The following is a 16,528-nucleotide window of genomic DNA, read 5'->3' as shown; positions in this document are numbered from 1 at the left end:
CCTGGACCCAAAGATACCCTTCTAGAAGGCCTCCTGGCCCGTCATCCTACCCTTCTCCCGCCTCAACCCTGTTACAGGTCATCCCATTCTGGCTTCTCCACGCTCCAAATCTGTGACCAGTATCCCTCGCATCCTGGTGCGGCCTCTGGCAACCATCTTCCCCCAATTCTTACAGTCTTTTCTTTCAACAGGGATGGAGGAGGGGGTATATTTACTGACAAAACATGGAAAGGAGAAGTATGGAGACCAGCGACAGACCAATTTGGCTCACACAAAAGAAGAAATATTAAGGAGGCTGGGTTTCACCCCCGCTAGATCTCGGGTCCCCCACTGTCATCGCTTCAGTTACTTCCCCCACTGTCTGCATTTAGTTCTGTCCTCCCATCCCAGGCAGTAGGGTCCCTTTTGCCCCTCTTGGGGTGTCTGCCATTCCATCTATCTTAAGCCCAGCTCTCCCCCTATCCAGGATTCCATTCAGTGGTCACTACCTTGTCCCTTCTCTGAACCCCGAGACGTGCGGCTTTGCCTCGGTTCCGCCTGCCTCTATGACTGTCCCCACTCCCTGCCTCCAAGGAACCCCGGGGTTCTGCTCGCCCATCTTCACCCCCCTCTTTCCCTGCGTCTCCGCCCCCTGCCCCGCCTCCCGGCCTGCTCTCCAAAAGGGGGGAGTTGCGGTAGTCGCCGCCGCCTCAGCTTCCCACAATCGCTGCCGCTGCCGCCGCCGTGCTTGATCCAGCAACCAGGCCCAGTGCTCTGACTTTGCCGGACCAGGGTTCTCTGCGAGACACCCTCACTCTTCTTTTGGGGTCCGGGGCGCCGAGCCGGGCGTGGGGGGAAGCTCCGTTTGCGGGGGACAGGGAAGGAGGAGCCTGGAACCGGAGCCAGCGCCAGCCGTTGCCGGATCAACAAGACAGGACAGATTGAGGGGCGTCGGCAAGAGAGAGGGGTGCTATAGGCAGTCGCCCGGAGAATGAGGAAGCCCTGTCGCAGAAAGCTCTGATATGCTCCGACTTGTAGGGGGCCTATTCACATTTGAGGATTGGTGACAACGTGGGTGCACTCTTTTCTTAAGGGCCTTGTTAGATTGGAGGGCGTGGGATCTAAACAGTACCAGCTGTCCCTGAGGAAATTAAGGGACAGCCAGAAAAACACCTGGATGCTCCTTATTTGGAGGTGACAGAGGGCCCTCCAGACAACCACCTGGTGTATCCACTAGGAAGGGTGGATTTGGAGGTGACTTCAAAAGGAGTAGAGGGTAACAAGGTGAGGAAAGAGACTCAGCAACTGGAACCCTGTGCCACTAGAAATGGGGATGACTTGGTGAAAAAAGGTATTGTCCAGAGACAGAGTCTGGGAACCCCTTCTTACTGAATGGGGACAGCCTGGATATTCTGAGACACAATTTTGGGGGTATTAGAGTGGAAAAATGTGGGAGACCCTCTTCACTTAGAGGGTGCCAAAGACACCAAGATTGGGTTCTTCCCTGACATTGTCAAGGCCCCAGTAGGGGTGGGTGAGCTAATATCCTCAAAGCTAAGTACCCACCCCCTTTAGATTACAGGAGAGAATCTAAAGGAGCCCCAAAATAGGGTGGAAAGGTGCCTGGGGATATTGGAACCACATTTTGGAAATTTTGGGGGTCTTGGCTTTGGGATAGGGGAAGTGGGGACAGAAATAACTGGAAAGAACGGGGAAGGCAGAGTTTTCTGTAGGGGGTAAAAGTCGAGGGTGGGGTTAACTGAGAGGTACATAGGCTGTTGGGTCCAGTGGAGCTAGCAAGGGGGCCCAAGGGTGGAAGCTGGTGGCTGGGAGTGGGGGTGGTCTGAGGCTTGTCCTCAGATCCTGTGGGTGGGGCGCTGAGTCTTGGGAAAGCGTCAAGACCATGCCGTGGTGAGCGGGCTTCTCTGGGGGAGCACAGTGTGCTCCGAGCGCCTGCCGGTTTGGGGGTGTCTCCTCCCGGGGCGCCATGGCGGCGCTGGCCAGCAGCCTGATCCGGCAGAAGCGGGAGGTCCGCGAGCCTGGGGGCAGCCGGCCCGTGTCCGCGCAGCGGCGCGTGTGTCCCCGCGGCACCAAGTCTCTTTGCCAGAAACAGCTCCTTATCCTGCTATCCAAGGTGCGACTGTGTGGGGGACGGCCCGCGCGGCCGGACCGCGGCCTGGGTGAGTGGCTGGGGCGGGGTCTCCGGGACTGGGGTCTCCGCCTGGGAGGTTGAGGTGAGGGGCTCTGAAGAGTGGGGCCCGACTCAAGGGGGCTCCCGGAAAGTGAAAGGGGATGGGCTAGGGCAACAAAGTCTCTGCCAGTCCATGCCTCAGTTTCCCTTACGTTTTGCCCATAACCCCGAGTCTCCTTGATTTCGAATGCAAAGGGAAGGCTTGAGGGCTAAGTCTGGGGCCCCAAGCCTTGCAGCTCCGGTTCGCGCCCCCCACCCACCACAGGGTCCCCACCCCCATCGTCCTTTGCCTACGTGCGGGCTCTCGCGATTCTTTCGATCCCGAGCCGAGGGGCCTGGGGGTTCCGGACGCTTGGGTCACCCCGAGGGTTTCTGCGGCTACGGCAGCCCCGACCCCGCCCCGGTTCTCCCGCTCCTCCACGCCTGGCTCGGTTACTCCTGGCGGAGCTTGCCTGGCTCGGCGCCAACCCCCGCCCCCCCCCCCGCCCCGCTCTCCCGCGGGTGTCCTTGCAGCTACCTCGCCAGCCCGCCCCTCTTGTGCGCCCTCCTCCCGTGACCTGAGCTTCAAGAGGGGAGCTGGGCACCCCCTCCGTTACCCTCCACGCGACTCCGAAATCAGGTCCCACGAGCTCAGGGGACCCTCTGCTGCGAGGAACTCAGACAGTGCAAGGCTGGTGGGAGACCTGCACTGAGACTGGGGGGGTCGTACCACCTACAAGGGGGTACAGGGAAGTCGGCCGAGAGCAGCGACCGGGAAGGGGAGTTGTGAAGGTTTGCGTGTGGTCCCGGTCCAGGTACGATAGGCAGAGAGTCCCTCTGGCCCAGTTCCCAACTTCCCTAGGGGTAGCCCCCTTGCGCCCTTCGCCCCCCGCAGCGGGCCCGCCACAGTGGTATGGCCCACAGCCCACCCATTGAGTGGAACCGGGCCCCCACGTGACTCAGCCTGCCGGCCATCTCCCCCGCCCCTCCCCCATTTCCTTGATTTGGTACCGAATGTCCCCCACCCCAGGAGGTTACCTGCCAGAAGGGGAGAGGCTGAACCTCAGGAAGGGCTGGGCCCCCGAGCCAGCAGACTGACAGACAGACTGACAGATGGGTCAGTGTCAGACAGGCCGGCGCTGGGCCAAGGCGAGGCCCGCGCGCCAAGCGAGCCGCAGCCGCAGCAGCAGGTGCTGAGTCAGCGTCAGGCCCAGTCCCACCCCCACTCTTAAGGGGACGCCCCTACCCTCTGGTCACCTTGCTGCCCCCCACATTCAGAAACACACTGCCCTTTCAGCAGCCCTGCCTGTTCTCCTGTCCTCTGCCTTTTCTTGTATCTCTCCTCTTCCTCTTCCCCTTCTCTCCCCTCCCCCACTTCTGGTTGAGCTGTAGAGTAGGAATTAATCCATTTAAATAAATTTAAATAAATTAGAAAGCTGGTGGTTAGAGGAAGCAGAAGAGACCCACACCCCAGCTTCCTCAGGAGTGGAAAAGAGGTGAGAGAGAGTTTGCTTAGAAGGTCAGAGAGGTGGGGCCCAGGGACTATTCTTTCCCTCCACTCTCTTTCCTTTGATCCCACCAAGTGTAGGACTGTTTCTGGGAACAGAGATGTCATTTTCAAAGATTAATCTCTCTCTCTCTCTCTCTCTCTCTCTCTCTCTCTCTCTCTCTCCAGAGCCTCAGCTCAAAGGCATCGTCACAAAACTGTTCTGCCGCCAGGGTTTCTACCTCCAGGCGAATCCCGATGGGAGCATCCAGGGCACCCCAGAGGACACCAGCTCTTTCAGTGAGAGAGGAAGCCAGCAGCTGGGTGGGAAGGGGGAGAGTGGGGTTAGATGACAATCCTATTCTTGCTTCAGGTTGTTATTTTCAGTCTGGCTTTTTGACTTCCAAGGGAGGAAGTGGAGCTGGGATGGGGGGAGCTCAGATGGGTGTTCCAGGCCTAGGGTACTGATACTCCCTCTCTCCACCCTCAGCCCACTTCAATCTGATCCCCGTGGGGCTCCGTGTGGTCACCATCCAGAGTGCCAAGCTGGGTCACTACATGGCCATGAATGCTGAGGGGCTGCTCTACAGCTCGGTGAGATAATGAGGCAGAGTGGCCTCGGCTTTGGGGATTGCCCCAGCTACAACTTTCTCAACTACAGATATTTTGCAGCTCAGGACTCCTCCTCCATCCAGCTCTTGCTGTTGTCCTGTCATTACTGCCCACTCCAGAGCACCTCCTCTAGGGTCCCTCTAATCCTTACTCTTCGCACAGCCTTCCAGACGCCCCCAGGCTCTTTGAATGTCCAACTCTTTTCATCCCTTTAGGGTTCCCATTTCTCATCCTATCTCCTCCAGAGTTGTGATTACTCACTTCCCCAGAGTCATTTAGGATAGAGGATGGTGAGAGGTTGGGAATAGAGTAGAGAGAAGGTATCTTCTTATTCTAGGACCCCCAAAAGTCTGGTTCCTAACCCTCAGGGGCCTACACGACTCTTCCTTTTCCTCCTTTTCTCCCAATTCCTGCATGGACTCAGAAGTTGGCCCTCCAGCCTGAAATGTATGGATTATATCCTGGCTTGTTCTTCTCAGGGCTCCCTTCTGTCCAGTGATGTGTCTATTTGTCTCTCTGTCTGTGTTTGCCTTTTTGGCTCTTTGTCTCCTCAGCCACATTTCACAGCTGAGTGTCGCTTTAAGGAGTGTGTGTTTGAGAATTACTATGTCCTGTATGCCTCTGCACTCTACCGTCAGCGCCGTTCTGGCCGGGCCTGGTACCTAGGCTTGGACAAGGAGGGCCAAGTCATGAAAGGAAATAGAGTCAAGAAGACCAAGGCAGCCGCCCACTTTGTGCCCAAGCTTCTGGAGGGTGAGTATAGACTGAAGAAAATGGGGGCCACATGGGAGGGTATTGATCTTGACATGGAGAGTTAGTGACACACAGCTCAGGGGCTACAAGTGTAAAGAGTACACCTGTTATGAGAGGTCAAGCCAGGAAGGTTTTGGCCTTTGGGGGTTTGGGGAGCTCTCCTCCTGTGGGTTGGGGTTCCCAGAGGATGAGTGTAGAGAAGGGAGCCTTTCAGTGCTCTGATTCTCCCTAGGTCTCTCTCTACCTAACTCTCCTTCCTGCTCCTCTCTTTCCCCTTCACAGTGGCCATGTACCGGGAGCCTTCTCTCCACAGTGTCCCTGAGACCTCCCCTTCCAGTCCCCCTGCCCCCTGAAATGTAGAGTTTGGACTGGAGGCTCCTGCACTTGCATTGAGCCAGCTACCGCCACAGCCTGTCTCCCAGCCCTGCTCCTGGCCCGGCTCTCACCCCAGCTGCCATACTCATGCACTGAGCAGCCAGGTCCCACCAGGTGCTCTATCCTGAGGGACCCTAGGAACTGCTAAGACCCTTAGATCCTTGGACTCAGGAGGGAGGTCAAAGAGGTGGCTGTTTGAAAATGGTCCTGGCTGATCACTTCTTTCCTTCTACACTCACACACCTCCAAAGTCTTTTCCTGAGGTGGCTCTGGGGGTTCCCAAACTGACAGAAGCAGGACACAAATACTCCCCACCCTAGGGTCAACCAGTTCCTAGAGCCCTATGCCTTTTTTATTGCCACTGAGCCATAGATTTATAGGTCCACTGGAGCTCAGGATTAGTTTCCTTCTTTCCTTACTCCACCTTCTGCCTTTTTCTAGACAGGTTCTGGAACACCAGGCACCCCAGCCAGGGCCTTTTCTGCACTAAGGCTCTGTGCTGGAATGCAGGCATGCTGCCAGGCTCTGTTCTGGATCCATCAGGCTTCTTTGACCCAGATGGACCCCTGGTTTCCAAGTAGAGAAAGGCTGGAGTTGAGCCCTGCCTAGCTCTTTGCCTTGGCCTGAACTGGGACCAGTCTCTGATCACCACATACTAACTTTTTTATCCCAGAGACACCCAATTCTAGAGCATGGTGTTCTAGACACATATGGAGCCATACTTCCTTCTGAATCTCAGCTCTAGGACATACAAGTAGACCATGACTCTCAGACCTTCCCTCCAGGGAAGGAACTGAGGCCTGTATAGCCATATTATTGCTCTAGAGTAAATTCTAGACCCATTCTCCCACCTTCTCTAGTGATACCTATTAAGGATGAGCTCTGGAAAGGACCCAGCTATGATTCATCAAGAACGAAGTTCTTGATGAATCAAGAACTACTTGTTTTTCTCAGATAATTTTCTAAAAATCTTATTCTTCCTATAGAATGCTAACCTTATTTTTACATGTAGTTTCTAGCTCCTGCAACTCAGCTGGGGTCCTGCCAGTGAAACAGTCTGAAGAAGGGCACAGGAGTTTTAGAAGGAAATCTTGGCTCATAATGGGGAAGCTGGGATGGGGAAGGGACCAAAAGAATGGCATGATTGGACCTGTGCTTGGGTTGGGGGGACGTGAACACTTAGCTACCTCAGCAGGAATTCCTTTCAGGTCCCCTTTAAAGCTGAGGTCTTTAGGGTAATCAGTCTAGAATAAAAAGGACAAATGGAACATAGCCTTGACCCCCTCACCCCCAGTGAGGAGACCCCAATTCAGCAATAAATCCCACTGTTCTCCCCTAGGTCAGGCCAAGGAGGGTGAGGGCCTTTTGGGCTCCAGACCTCATACACCCCCCAGAGCTTCTAATAGAATAGAACTTGCTTTACCTTAAATCTTATAACCTCAGCTGGGTTTTAGGTACCCAAAAAGGACCTGATTAGATTCTTCTGAAAAATGTGGAGAGGTAGGGGCAGGCCTAGGAAAGATCAGACCTGGGCAGGGTAGACTGAGGAGGCCCTAAAGGAAGGGGCTAGGGCTCAGAGGCAGGTCATTTTTCCTCAGGCTTTTTCTACTTCTGGCTTGTTGCAAGAGGGTTTGATGCTCCCCTCACCCGCACAGACCCCGCTCAGTCTCCACCCATCTCCTGGCTCTGCTCCCAGGAGACCCAGTTTCCACTCCATGCATTCTCAATTAAAGGAGATTTATACAACTGATATGTTGTCTGTCATCTGTGGGCATTGGCAGTTGCTTGGGCGGGACCAAATCCCAGGGGCGGGGCGGTGGGCTGGCGCGGCTACCCCCAACAACAGGTGCACATTCTTGGGCACCTCGTCACTTCCCCTGCACTGGCTGTCCCGGCGGCTCACCGAGAGAACACACTTGAGCGACGCGGCGGGTCTATGATCCCAGGGGTGCTGCTGTTGCTGGGGGCGCTGGGGGCGTCGCTCACCCCGGGTAAGTCTGGGCCTCACAGGGCCAGTGACAAGGCTAGAGGTCGTGGCCGGGCACCCTGGCTTCACTTAGTGCTCTCCTCCTCCAGGCGCCCGCGGCTCGGAGGCGGAAGGCCGGCTCCGCGAGAAACTTTTCTCGGGCTATGATAGCTCGGTGAGGCCGGCGCGGAACGTGGGAGACCGCGTCGGGGTCAGCATTGGTCTCAGCCTGGCGCAACTCATCAGCCTGGTGAGCGCGCACGCGGGGCCCTGAGGTCAGGCTCACTGGCGGGCTGGGGGGCGTGGCTTTTGATAGGGCAGGACAGATGGAAGGCCGGGGCAGGACCAGTCTGAGAGCTGGACCGGCCGTTAGCAGAGATTGGGTCGAAATCGGACCAATGGACAAGCTGTGGGCGTGGCTGCTGGACAGGCCTTGGGTAGAGCCGGGTAGGGTGATGGACGGGCCTGTGGACGCATATTGAAGTGGATCTGGGGCTGATGCACAGACTGTAGTGGGGGCCTTGGGGCGGGGTCACGGGCTGCGGCGGAGCTTGGTGCTGGACAGCGTCAATCAACAACAGCGGGCGGAGATTCAGGGTTGGGTGAATTACAAGCTGTGGGTGGGGCCCAGGACTCTGCCAGGCAGAGGGCCCTCCTGGGATGGGACTGGTAGAGGAATTGGCTGGCACCGTAGACCGCAGGAAGTTTCTGAGATAAAGGCGGGGCTTGGGCACAAGAGAGTGGGACTCAGAAAAAGGGTAATTTTCAGGGAGAGTTTGACCCACCGGTCGACCTCATTTCTCTCCACTTACATCACCTCTACTTTTTAAACTTTTCCCTTCTAGAACGAGAAGGATGAGGAGATGAGCACAAAGGTGTACTTAGACCTGGTACGGAGACCCCACGGGATGGGAAATGGCGTCTCATTGCCTTTACAATTTCCTGTAATGTCTGGCCCAGTAAAGAATTTTTTTGCATCACAATCTCAAAAACACGTTTATAACTTAAAGAGAAGCTTCAAGAAACAGTACCTATCTCTACTCCGGGAGTTGCACTTCGTGCATCTTCATGCATTTTTCTTTCATTTATTTTTAATTTTGCAATTACAGTTGACAATATTATTTTATATTAGTTTCAAGTATACAGCATAGTGGTTAGACATTTATATGATTTATGAAGTCTAGTACACACCTGGCACCATACATAGGTATTACACTATTACTGACTATAGTCTTTATGCTGTATTTTGCATCCCCAGGACTATTTTGTAACTATCAATTTGTACTTCTTATTCCCTTCACCTTTTCCACCCAGCCCCCTAACCTCCCTCACATCTGGCAACCACCAGTTTGTTGTCTGTATCTATGAGTTTGTTTCAGGTTTGTTCATTTATATTGTTTTTAGATTCCACATATAAGTGAAAGAAATCATGGCATTTGTCTTTCTCTGTCTTAATTATTTCACTTGGCATAATACCCTCTATCAATATCCATCCATGTTGACACAGCACTTCATGCACTTTTCATTCTAATATTTAAAACACTGGTTTGAAGCCACTAATTTGATTCCGGACCCACTACAGGGTTGGAAACAGCAATTTGAAAATCAACACTGTTTTAGAGGCTAGCTAGCGCAACGTCCTCATTACTACAGACTGAAAAATTGGGGCCTGTTGCCAGGGGAGGGGAAATTAGCTGATGGGGTCTGAGTGAGTGCAGGTGAAGCCGGAATCAGAAGCCCAGGCCTCCACAACCACAGCCCATGCCTGAACTGCTCCCCACCTTGCAATGGCTGCCCGCTTTCTTGGGACATTCCAAGTTCTCTCCCAGCTTCCAGCCCCAGGCAGCCCCTCAGCCTCTGCTTCCCTAGGAGTGGACTGACTACAGGCTGAGCTGGAACCCCGCGGAGCACGAGGGAATCGATTCACTCCGTATTACGGCTCAATCCGTGTGGCTACCAGACGTGGTGCTGCAAAATAAGTAGGATCCTCCCAAGACTGGGAGGTGGGCGGGGCATCGTGGGCGGGGCACCGGGGGGCGGGGCCTGGTCCCAGGTGAGAAGATTCCTTCCCTACAGCAATGACGGAAATTTTGACGTCGCTCTGGACATTAACGTCGTGGTATCCTCTGACGGCTCCGTGCGCTGGCAGCCCCCGGGCATTTATCGCAGCAGCTGTAGCATCCAGGTCTCTGGGCTATGCCTGGGAAGCTCCAGGCGCTCTTAGAATCCCTCCTCCTCAGACATCCTGACTCCTATCCCTCCCCCATTATCCTCATGACCCTCACATCTCCCTTGTCCTCCTGATTTTCTTTTGAGTTTCATCTTCTCTGTTCACTTTCATTGACTTCTAGTCTTCCTCAGTGACTCCCTCCATTGCCCATGACCTCTCCTAATAACCTTCCAATACCTCTGTGATCCCCCACTTCCCTGTGACCTCTCCTGGTGGTCCCCATCTCCCTGGTGCCCTATATCCTCTAACCCCTATCTGCCCTGTGACCTCCGCAATGACCTCCCCAACTCCCCCAGACCTGACCTGTTCTCTGTCAGCTCTAGTGACTCCTCCTCTCATCCAGGTCACCTACTTCCCCTTTGACTGGCAGAACTGCACCATGGTGTTCAGTTCCTATAGCTATGACAGCTCAGAGGTCAGCCTGCAGACTGGCTTGGGTCCTGATGGGCAGGAGCGTCAGGAAGTGCACATTCATGAAGGGACCTTCATTGGTGAGTGGGCATGGCTCTCACGTCCATGGGCTTTATGATTTCTAGTTTCTAACAGGCTGATAAATATACTCCATTAGCGATACTCAATACAACTCTGTGATGGCAGCAAGAGAGGTCTGACTATCTACATTTATTTCACAGATATGGAAATTGAGACTTATTGAAGTTTATTAGAGATAGGCTGTCCAGCTCAGTGTCCATAGCTAGACCCTTATCTCATCAGCCTCCTCTGATCTAGAATGTGGCAGAGCAAGCCATATCCGGCACCGATAAGGATAGGTCTCACATCTGTGTCCCTTTCTTCTGTTCTTACCCCTCCCCCAAGAGAATGGCCAATGGGAAATTATCCACAAACCTTCTCGGCTAATCCAGCCTCCCATGGACCCAAGGGGAAGGGGAGAAGGACAGCATGAGGAAGTCACCTTCTACCTCATCATTCGCCGGAAGCCTCTCTTCTACCTGGTCAATGTCATTGCACCATGTATCCTCATTACTCTCCTGGCCATCTTCGTCTTCTATCTGCCACCAGATGCAGGTAAGGGGGGAAGGGGCCACCGCCCTCCTTACAAATAGCTCAGCTTCTTTCTCTTCACCCTTAATCCAGGTAAGTTTTTCCTACCAAGTCAAGACATCATGGATTGTGCTTCAGCAATTTCACTCAGGTTTTCTCTTCAACCTCTGGTTGGATCCATATTTTCCCTCCAACCTCAGGCTCTGCCTCTCCTCTGCTGCCCACTTCTTTCCCTCTGAAATAATAGCCAACATTTCTCTAGGAGGCAGCATAATATAGTAACAGAGTAACCTTGGGGAAATTCCTTAATCTCTATTGTGTCTCAGTTTCCTAATCTGGAAATGGGGACAATTATAGTTCTTACTGACTAGGATCATTTTGAGGATCAACTGAGTTAATAGAACTATGCCTGGTACCCAGTAAATTCTATGTAAGAGTTGGCACTTTCTTTGCTATATTTGAGCAGTTGCATGTAATACAATTAACATGTTACATAGATTAACTAAATTCTAATCTTTATAATAACTGTGAGATAAGTACTGATTTGTCTTCCCATTTTACAGAGCAGGATAAAGGGGTTGAGAGAGTTTAAGTCATTTGCCTGACATTACACAGTTAGAGAGAGGCGGAGTTGCTATTCCAACCCTGGTTAGTGCCAGTCTGATTCAGAGACTGATATCCTTAATTCTGGTATTCAAAACATGCTTTCCATCTCTCTGAAATCAAGTCTGCTTTCTATCCAGGGAAGGCGTGTGATGCAGCTCTAGAACATACTTCCAAATGCAACTTTTATTTCTTCCTGGAGCAAGGCAAATCTCAGAACCAAATATCATAGGATGAAAGTAGAGCCCCTATCTGCCCTGTTATTTATCCTCTGATCCCTATCTGCCCTGTAACCTCCACAAGGACCTCCCCAATTCCCCCAGGCCAGACGAGTTCTCTCGCATAAAGGAGAGCTTTAAAGTTATTTATTTCAATACTATCCATGAAGTTTGCAGTGCCTGTTGTATGCCACAGAAATAATCAGCCGCCTAGCATATCCTTATATACTTTGTTTCAGTTTTAGATATTTTAAATTGCTATGTAGTTCCTGTAAACACCACAGGGGTTGGTCCATTCGTTCATGTAACAATACTTGTTGAGCATCAACAATGTGCAAGGCACTGGGAACACATCAGTGAATAAAAGACAAAAATCCCTAGTTTTGTGAAGTTTACATTCTAGTGTAGGAGACAGTCAATAAACATAATAAATAAATCCATTAGATAGTATGTTAGAAGAGGACAAGTTGTAAGGAGAAAAATAAGGTAGGAAAAGGGGTTGGGGAGGCTGAGAATAGGGATAGGTGTTGCAATAGAAAAACGGGATGATTAGTGTATACTTCATTGAAAGGGGAATATTTGATCAATATTTGAACACAGACTTGAAGGAGGTGAGAGAATGACCCTGGCATATATCTGGGGGAAGAAAGTACCAGGAGGGGAAAAAAAGAAAAGAAAGAAAGTACCAGGAGGTGTTAACAGTGAATGCAAAGGTCGTGAGGTGGGATTGTGCCTTACGTATTCAGGAAATAGCCAATGTAACTGAATGAAGGGAGCAAGAGAGAAAACAGCAGGAGATGAAGTCAGAAGTCTAATGGGAAGGCTTTGTAGACCATAATAAGGACTCTGGCTTTTATGCTGAAGGAGATGGGAAGCCACTGGTTTTAAGGAGTGACAGGAATTGATTCACATTTTAACAGGATCAATCTGGCTGCTCTGTTGAGAACAAGGTGGGTAGGGCAAAGAATGAAGCAAAGAAGAGGCCTTTATAATAACTCAGACCTGAAGTAATGATGGTTTGTACCAGTGGTACTGGTAGATGTGATAAGTCATCAGTTTCAGGACATATTTTGACGGTAGAGCCAATAGGGTTTGGTATGAATTGGATATGGGATGAGAGAGAGAGGAGAGTGAGAATGATTCAAAGGATTTTGGCCTGAGCCCCAGGAAAGATGGAGCTGTTATTTATGAAATAAGAGGAGTTGGTGGTGAGGGAATTAGGTTTTAGACATGTTAAATTTTAGATGTCTATTGGACATTCAAGCGGAGAGGTTAGGTAGGCAGGTGGATATAAGCCTGGAGTTTAGGGGAATAAGTCCAGGCTGGAGGTGTAAAATGACTTCAGGTAGGAGTCATTTGCATGCAGCTGACCCTTCCAAAAGCCTGTCCTTGAGTAGGCTGGCCCAATTATGCCATGGAGTTGCCTTCTGGCAAAGTCTAATCTTTCTGCCTTCTCCTCTGCCCCCCAAGGAGAGAAGATGGGGCTCTCAATCTTTGCCCTGCTGACCCTTACTGTGTTCCTGCTGCTGCTAGCAGACAAAGTGCCTGAGACCTCCCTGTCTGTCCCCATCATTGTCAAGTACCTCATGTTTACCATGGTCCTCGTCACCTTCTCAGTCATCCTTAGCGTCGTAGTCCTCAACCTGCACCACCGCTCACCCCACACCCACCAAATGCCCCTTTGGGTCCGCCAGGTAAGAAAATTTCCTCCTCCAGCCTGTGTTAACTCTCAATCTTAATATTTGTTGTTGTTTTTTGTCCACGTATTACTCCTTCCTCCCACCACTTCAACTTTCCCTTTCATAGACCTGAGGGAGAACTACAACTCCTCATAGAGTGATGGAATGCCAAGGCCTGTTAGGTGTTGAAATGTTGCACAATTAATTTTACCCTCCCATCATTACTATTTCATAGATCCCACACTCTCGTCATCAGTACTGCTCATTCTGGGTCCCAGAGAAACATTCTCAGGGTTAGGTACTATCAGGGTAGGAGCCCTTAGAATTTTCCTTTCCAGTCAGGATGCCTCCCAACCTACTTAAGAGCTCTGAAGTCTGTGTAGTTGCATTTCCTTGTCCGTGTATCTTTGTAGGACATATGCACATATGCTCAGTAATGGGTATATGGCTTGGGGGTGATTGGCTGCTTCCTTTTTGGTCTAAAAGCATGAGAGTCCCCTCCAACACGCCTCTTCTTTGCAGATCTTCATCCACAAACTCCCTCTGTACCTGGGTCTGAAGAGGCCCAGACCTGAGAGAGACCAGATGCCGGAGCCACTTCCTGTAGCCCTCAGGGATTCTCGGGGAAGTGGCTGGGGTTGGGGAATAGACGAATATTTCATCCGGAAGCCACCGAGTGATTTTCTCTTCCCCAAACCTAACAGGTAGTACCTACTGCCCATCGCTCACATATAAGGAGAGGGACAACTACAGTTCCCAGAAGACTCTGTGGAGGCAGGCGGCCTAAGTTCCCAAAAGATGCTGTGGTTGAGCATCATGGGATTTATAGTATCCCTTTTCCTACCCACTGCGGAAAGGTGGGAACTAAAACATAGAGGGATGGGAGGAATTGCATAAGGCTGGAGAGGCCAAGGCTGGCAAGGAGAGCCTGAAAGGCCCTCTCAGGTTTTGAAAAGAGACAGGGTGTTGAGGCGGGGCCTAAGAGCCCTGGCGGTGGCTGTGTCTTTCCGCCCTGGCTGTGAGCAAACGGTCCCGCCTCTATCAGGTTTCAGCCTGAACTATCTGCCCCGGATCTGCGGCGATTTATCGATGGTCCAAACCGGGCTGTGGGCCTGCCTCCCGAGCTACGCGAGGTGGTATCCTCGATTAGTTACATCGCTCGACAGCTACAGGAACAGGAGGACCACGACGCGGTAAGTCCAGTGAATGTGGAGCAAGGCAGGGCCTTGGTGGCCTTGGCTCCACCCGCAAACCTGGGCTCCGCCCCTAGCGCTCGGTTTTATTTTTGGTTGGAAGTTTGCCTCAGTTAGTCCCGCCCCCTGCTTTCCGACTGGTTCTTTGCTCCTACCCACCGACCTCAGTTTCGCTCTCCTGTTTCTTATCTCAGAGCTGGGGTAGGACTAGGGCGGGATACAGGATCTTGGGGACCACCTTCCCTGGGGTCTGGAGCTCAGGGACAGTTTCCTCTGCCTACCCTCAGTTGAAGGAAGACTGGCAATTTGTGGCCATGGTAGTGGACCGCCTCTTCCTGTGGACCTTCATCATCTTCACGAGCGTCGGGACCCTAGTCATCTTCCTGGACGCTACTTACCATTTGCCCCCTGCCGACCCCTTTCCTTGAGGATGGAGGGCCCAGATCCGAGTCCTCGGCCAGCTGAATTGAGAGTTCAGCTGTACTCTCAAGCCCTATTCCTTCCTGCCCCTTAACTGCCTCACTGGGAATCCAGTCTCATCATTTCCAGTCTGGAGAGAGAGCAGAAGTGGGACTTGGCAGACAGAGGTCTTGGGCCCACCAGAAATGCACTAATAAGCTTATTTACTCTTTGACTTCTTAAAGAAGCTCCTTTGGATATCAATATCTAGGTTCCAGTATAATGGAACAAAGAACAAGAACTAGACTGTAAGCTTTGTGAGGGCAGGAACTGTGTCCTGTTCACTGTAATATCCCCAGCACCTAGCACATATCCTAATATGCTAGGTACTTAACATTCGTTGAATAAATAGGGAAATTTTTTTCTGTAAGGAAATATACCAATTAATAGTACTTATATTTGCATGTTGGAACTAGTAGTCATTTTTACTTTGTTTTTACCTTTCTGTAATTTATTATGTTTTGAAATAAGTGTTATCTTTAGGATAAAAAAGGTTATTTCTAAAAGGGTGCATTTGTAATAGGGAAAAAAAGTGCACTTTAAAAATTTCCATTCAAGTTCCAGCTTTCGTGCTCAAACTTTGGACAAGCTACTAAACTGCTGTGTCTCAGTTTCCACATCTGTACAATAATAATAATATCTTAATAAATAATAATAATAATAATAGTATCTTCCCCTTAGTCTGAGGATCATATGAGAAGATGGGAACAAGAGTACTGTATAGTATATATCAGAGGTTGCAAACTGGTGTGTTTTGTTTGGCCCATGATGTTGGCATAATTTTAAATTTGAATTAGTTTGTTACTTTTAAAAATTGGATATTTCACAAAGAAATTTGGATTTCTGACTTCTCTTGAAAAATGTAAAAAACCAGTTACCACCAGGCCTGGTTCCCCTGTTTGCAGCAACTTGCTAGAGCTGATTAGTGGCTGCCCATTCTGATCAATTCCTCAAAGCTCCCAACCACCCTGACCAGCTTTACTCATTTGACTTGCCCATGCCTCCGTAACACTAGACAAAATACAGGGAAGGGGAGGGACGACAAGGAGTTGAAGCCAGTGGGAGGATAGGAGTAGAAAAGCTTGTCATGTCTCTTACAGCCATCACATATTTTGTACCTCAGTTTCCTTTCAATTTGGAGAAAGGGTTGTACCTGATTTAAGGCAGGGCCTTTCTGGGACATGAAGATCTTGTGCCCAGTAGCCTGTGTAAACTGGACTAAGTTTAATGTTTCTGCCTGGAGGTCAGACCAAAGTCAGCTTATGCCTAGTGGCTGCCGCAATTATAGTAAACTACCTAGGGTCAGCAAGCCCTCACACCTACTCAATTGCTGGAAGTTGTTGTCCTAAGAGAGTGAATAGGGCCACAACTCCCAGGGATCCCTGTGGGACAAGATCAGCATGTCCCTTATAACCAGACCCACCAGCCACACAAATAATTGCACCTGGCATCCCACTGTGGAGCACAGTTCATTTGTCTTGTTGGTTTATTGGCCTAGAGAGTTGGACACACACACAAATGCGGAGATAAATATTGGTCAGTTTCTCTAAATCTGGGTCCTCACTACGTATAGAGCTAGAGTCTGTAGAATTCTAAATCTTACGTGCTGTGGCACAGAACCAGTGGCCTTCCCACTCCACCCTTCTTCCCAGGGAACATGGGGAAAGAGGGCACAAACGTCTGACAAGACTTGATCATTTTCAAAAGACGAAATTGCAAAATCCCAAATTTCCAACATCTGAAATTCACAATATTCAAGTTCCCCAGCTCAGATACATCTTTTAATCTCCTTTTCGCCACAAT

General features: G+C 50.9%; 2 protein-coding genes across 3 annotated transcripts; both read left to right on the top strand.

Moving 5' to 3' along the window:
* Window positions 1-73: 73 nt before the first annotated feature.
* Window positions 74-7,125, top strand: FGF11 (fibroblast growth factor 11). Of its 2 annotated transcripts, none has more exons than XM_019745190.3 (5): window positions 74-2,159; window positions 3,825-3,935; window positions 4,126-4,229; window positions 4,802-5,000; window positions 5,283-7,125. In XM_019745190.3, the coding sequence occupies exons 1-5, from the start codon at window positions 1,967-1,969 to the stop codon at window positions 5,351-5,353; spliced, it is 678 nt and encodes a 225-aa protein (XP_019600749.1). In that variant the 5' UTR covers window positions 74-1,966; the 3' UTR covers window positions 5,354-7,125. The 2 variants fall into 2 exon arrangements, with proteins under 2 accessions (XP_019600749.1, XP_074175754.1); XM_074319653.2 differs by lacking the exon at window positions 74-2,159 and adding an exon at window positions 2,972-3,266.
* Window positions 7,126-7,211: 86 nt separating this feature from the next.
* Window positions 7,212-15,391, top strand: CHRNB1 (cholinergic receptor nicotinic beta 1 subunit). The gene is made up of 11 exons (XM_019745118.3): window positions 7,212-7,366; window positions 7,452-7,591; window positions 8,187-8,231; window positions 9,211-9,320; window positions 9,418-9,526; window positions 9,915-10,062; window positions 10,388-10,597; window positions 12,865-13,088; window positions 13,596-13,777; window positions 14,119-14,266; window positions 14,554-15,391. Exons 1-11 carry the CDS (start codon window positions 7,312-7,314, stop codon window positions 14,692-14,694), a joined length of 1,512 nt encoding a protein of 503 aa, XP_019600677.2. The 5' UTR covers window positions 7,212-7,311; the 3' UTR covers window positions 14,695-15,391.
* Window positions 15,392-16,528: the final 1,137 nt, after the last annotated feature.

This window comes from Rhinolophus sinicus, chromosome 12 (assembly GCF_057876585.1).
Source record: "Rhinolophus sinicus isolate RSI-liver-muscle chromosome 12, RSI-T2T, whole genome shotgun sequence".
Lineage (NCBI taxonomy): Eukaryota > Metazoa > Chordata > Mammalia > Chiroptera > Rhinolophidae > Rhinolophus > Rhinolophus sinicus.
This window is presented reverse-complemented; position numbering and strand designations above follow the sequence as displayed.